General features: G+C 57.3%; 2 protein-coding genes across 4 annotated transcripts in view; both read left to right on the forward strand.

Moving 5' to 3' along the window:
* Positions 1–360: 360 nt before the first annotated feature.
* On the forward strand, positions 361–921 carry Ascl5 (achaete-scute family bHLH transcription factor 5). The gene has a single exon (XM_052201292.1). It carries the CDS (start codon positions 361–363, stop codon positions 919–921), a length of 561 nt encoding a protein of 186 aa, XP_052057252.1.
* Positions 922–2,381: 1,460 nt separating this feature from the next.
* Positions 2,382–4,210, forward strand: part of Cacna1s (calcium voltage-gated channel subunit alpha1 S) — a 70,377-nt gene continuing 68,548 nt past the window's right edge. For all 3 annotated transcript variants that reach the window (XM_052200915.1, XM_052200914.1, XM_052200916.1), the window contains exons 1-2: positions 2,382–2,533; positions 4,020–4,125. In XM_052200915.1, coding sequence (XP_052056875.1) covers positions 2,382–2,533; positions 4,020–4,125 — 258 coding nt within the window. The remainder of the gene's footprint in view (positions 2,534–4,019; positions 4,126–4,210) is intronic.

Consider the following 4,210-nt stretch of genomic DNA (forward strand, 5'->3'; position numbering starts at 1 on the left):
GAGGCTCGAAGCTAGAGCCTGGAGCAGTGCGCTGGTGTTGGGCTTCAGGAAGAGGCAGACTCTCAGTCCAGGAGGACCAGGCAAGAGGGAGATAGTCCTCAGATCGCTGAGCACACGGCACTGCGGGCGCCATCACAGCCGATACCTGCTGAGCCTCTCCAAGGCTCTGCACTTGTCCAGAGCTATGACTCACATTAGGAAGTTCAAGCCAACCCAAAGAAGGCAAAAATGAAGCCTTAGCAACTCGCTGCACCCTAGAGTGCTAGCGATGTGACTTGACCCCATTGTCAGGACCATACAGAGCCCGAGCAGAGGCCTCTCGGTGAGGGCCTCCCTCTGGGTCCAGCTCCACGGAGCACAATGAACAGTAATTTCTGTCGAGCTCTGGTGGACCACGGGTCACCGGGAGGCATACAGCTGGGTGTCGTGGCCCCTGCAGGACAGACACCGCTGCCAGCCACTGAGCCCCTGGGCAACGTACCCTTTCTACTGTACCCCGGCCACTCTGAGCCGCCTTACTACGACGCCTACGCTGGGGTGTTTCCCTACGTGCCCTTCCCCGGCGCCTTCGGGGTTTACGACTACCCGTTCGAGCCCGCCTTCATCCAGAAGCGCAACGAGCGGGAGCGGCAGCGGGTCAAGTGCGTGAACGAGGGCTACGCGCGCCTCCGTGGTCACCTCCCGGGCTCTCTGGCCGAGAAGCGGCTCAGCAAGGTGGAGACACTGCGCGCCGCCATCCGCTACATCAAATACCTGCAGGAGCTGCTGAGCGCCGCCCCCGACGGCGCGCCACCCGCCGCCACCTCCCCGCCGCCCGCCCACGCGGGCCACGACAACGCGCCGCAGCCCCCCTCCCTGGAGTCCAGTGGGTCCGCCTTTTCCTCTTCGCCTTTTTTGGAGTCGGAGGAAGCCAGCCTTTGATCTGGCCAGAGGCCTGCACTTGTCTCTCTAAGGAACAGCTTGGGGGCTTCTGGGTCATCTGTGCTGAACAGGGCAGTGGTGTTCGAGGTCTGTAATCCCACCTTCACCCACTTGAGCCAGAAGTGCGGGCCTGGGGTAGAGCTGGCGAGATAGGGGTCCCAGGATATCTGTGGTGGGGAGCAGAGCCCTGGACAGCTCCTGGACCAGCCTCAGCGTGGCTCTGCTGTGCACCACACCAAGTCCCCTGGAAGTCAGTCACACTTTCTACTAGGCGCCATGCCTGAGCCTTCCACAAGATGGCCTCAAATACTAGCGAGGACTTGATGGCCTCTAAAGAGCTGGAATTCTGAAGGGACAAGGGAAGTGAAGGCAGGCAGTTGCTTGCATTCAGCCCCCCTGGAGCTGACAGACTTGGGAGGAGTGTGTGTGTGTGTGTGTGTGTGTGTGTAATGTCGCTGGTGCCCATTGGCTTCCTTGACAATAACTAATCACCCCCCTCTCCCACCCTTCAGTATAGTCTCTTCTGGACTTAATCCCTTCCCCACCCCCAAGACTTCTAAGCTTCTAGGGTCCATTGACATTGTGTTTACATCAAGGACTAAATAAAAAGGGAATTTTGTTGAGTTTTGTGATTCCTGGATTATTGTCTATGCCCACCCTCCACCTTGGGGAGTTTACTAGCTTGTGCAGTCAACTAGTATTTCCAGAGAGCTTAGCCTCTGTGCTGAAACTGAACACGGGAGAGGCCAGGGTTCTAGGAAGAAAGCACACAGACCTTGTGTAGGGAGGGAGAGGAGGACCAGGCGCCCTGAGAGAGCAGTGCGCATTTGAGGTTGCCTGGAGCCTTTCACTCTAGTGGGAGAGTGTCTCTGCATCTGACGGGAGAGGGCATGGGGCGGCAAGTGTGAGAGGGTCCTGGTCAGACCCTGACAGACACTGAGCCTGGTGTGAGTGGCGAGATGCTGAGCTAAGCCACCGCCCAGCACATTCTCTGGACAGAGCCACGGAGCCGGGCTGGGGAGAAACCTAATCTCCACAGGAGGGACCTGTCTGAAGTTTGGGGCTCCACTCCACAGCCTCCTGTCCCTCACCCCCATTGCTCCAGCTGTGGAGCCTTCATGTCTCCCACTCCCACTGCCCCTACCCCATCTCAAGACTGGATACAAGTCACCCCTTTACACCCAGCCCTCGCCTCCTTGGGGGCAGATCAGGATGTCACTGACTGGACTGGAAGGAATGACAGCTGCCTGGCCCAGGAGCTTGGGCTGGGCCGCAGGGGCTAATTTTACTCGCTGGGAGCAGAGAGAGTAATCCTCCCACCCCCACGCCCGCCCTGTCTGACTGCCTCAGCAGGATAGGCTCAGTCAGGTCCAGTCCCCAGGGTGGGGGCATTGGGGACACAGGGAAGAGAGGGCAGTGGGCTGGGGGAGAGAGGGAAAGGAGAGGTGTCAGGGAAAACCATGGAGCCGTCCTCACCTCAGGACGAAGGCCTGAGGAAGAAGCAGCCTAAGAAACCTGCCCCTGAGATTCTGCCTCGGCCGCCCCGGGCCTTGTTCTGCTTGACTCTCCAGAACCCCCTGAGGAAGGCCTGCATCAGCATCGTGGAATGGAAGTATCCTTTCTAGCACCTGAGCAAGATGGAGCAGGGAGGGTGTGGGAGGCAGGGGTGGGAGGTATGGGGTGGCCTCATTGCTCGGTCACAAAGCATCAGGGCGACCCAGGCTCTTGGAAAAGGGATGAACCTACTCAAGACCAGCATAAGGAACCTTTGTGAAGGCAAGAAGGGAGGTCTCCGCCACCATGGAAAAGGGCTTCTCAGAGCCTGAGGAGAACACTTGGGTCATAGGTGGCAGCCACTGAGCTACTGAGGGCCCCTGGGTTCATAGGAGACTTCCTAAATGTGTTTAGGTCTCTATCATCATGGGGGTACCACCCAAGGTTTTGAATAAGAAGATGAAGGACAGAGAAGCTCCTGGGGAAATCTTCCACAGAGGGAGGGCAGAGAAAGACTGACAGTCCAGGAACAACTTCCACTGGCTCAAGTCCCAGCTACAAACGAAACTGGAGAAATGGATTTGAGGGGAGGCCTGCTCTTAGTGGTTCCTGGGTGCTGGTGAGCAAACTTGGATGTTTTAGCTCAGAAGTGTTGCCCTGGGGACAAGGACCTCAGTCTCTCTCTCTCTCTCTGGGTTTGTTCTGGAAATAGCGATGACAATATCTGGGCTATTTGGGGAGGGGGGAAGGGCTGCAGAGAGGAGGCCTGTGCTGAGTGGGTTCTGAGAGAGTCAGGAATATTTGGAATATTTTTGACGTGCTCTGGAAGAATGGGATTCTATCAGCTGTTCCCTGGGGAAAAGGAGACTGGGGAATAGCTGGAAGGGTGAGGGAACCATGGAGCCATGGAGAGACAGCGGCTCTGGGGTGGGGCCTGAGCCCCACTGCTACACTGTGCCAGGCCTCAGCACCTCCAGCCCCCTCCTCCTTGCTGTCTCCGGTGAGAGTAGCTCCCCCCCCCAACCTCCCACCCCTGGCAGGGTCTCCCTTTACTCTCCACTCTCCTGAGCTCACCCCTCCCACAGATCTCTTCTGTTCCATCCCCATCCCCCTTCTCTCTTCAAAAGCTGAAGCTTCTAGGAAGAAAGTGGGGTTTTATCCAAATCTGTCTACACAGCATGCTTTTTGCTCTCCACCCCACCAGGACTTCATTCAGGACTTTGCCTGGCTTTCCCGCGTCACGTTTGCTTTCTAAATGACCAGCCAGTCAAGAAACGTGGATCCCAGAGCACCCTCGTGAACGCTGCTGGAGGGCAGGGAGCACATGTATCTGGGAATACAAGCCTGCACACGAGTGTGTGCACATAGCTCTGAAAATCCGGCTTGCCTCCCCATTGCCCCCTTTCCCAGTCCTACTCAGCCTTATCACAATCAAACTCCAGAGCTCCTCCCTGAGCCATTTTGGGGTACAAGCCCCTAAACATGATTGTATGGCCTGACTATAGCATCATAGTGCTTGTCCAGACTGGCCTTCAGGAATTTCTTGCCCTCAACCCCATAAATCCCACAGATCACTCGAGGGCTTTCCTTGACCCCGGCTCCAGACCCTTCGAGACCATCATCTTGCTCACCATCTTTGCCAACTGTGTGGCCCTGGCAGTGTACCTGCCCATGCCAGAGGATGACAACAACGCTCTGAACCTTGGCCTGGTAAGCGAGCCTTCCCACCCTTCCTCTCCAGCTCTGAGGCCCCAGCCCAGGAGTCAGTCACCTTGCCCTTGGTTTTGGTGGGAGA

The sequence above is a fragment of the Apodemus sylvaticus genome, chromosome 12 (genome assembly GCF_947179515.1).
Source record: "Apodemus sylvaticus chromosome 12, mApoSyl1.1, whole genome shotgun sequence".
NCBI lineage: Eukaryota > Metazoa > Chordata > Mammalia > Rodentia > Muridae > Apodemus > Apodemus sylvaticus.

Coding starts and splice junctions, on each gene's coding strand:
- Ascl5 (XM_052201292.1), top strand. CDS start 361: ATGAACAGTAATTTCTGTCGAGCTCTGGTGGACCACGGGTCACCGGGA.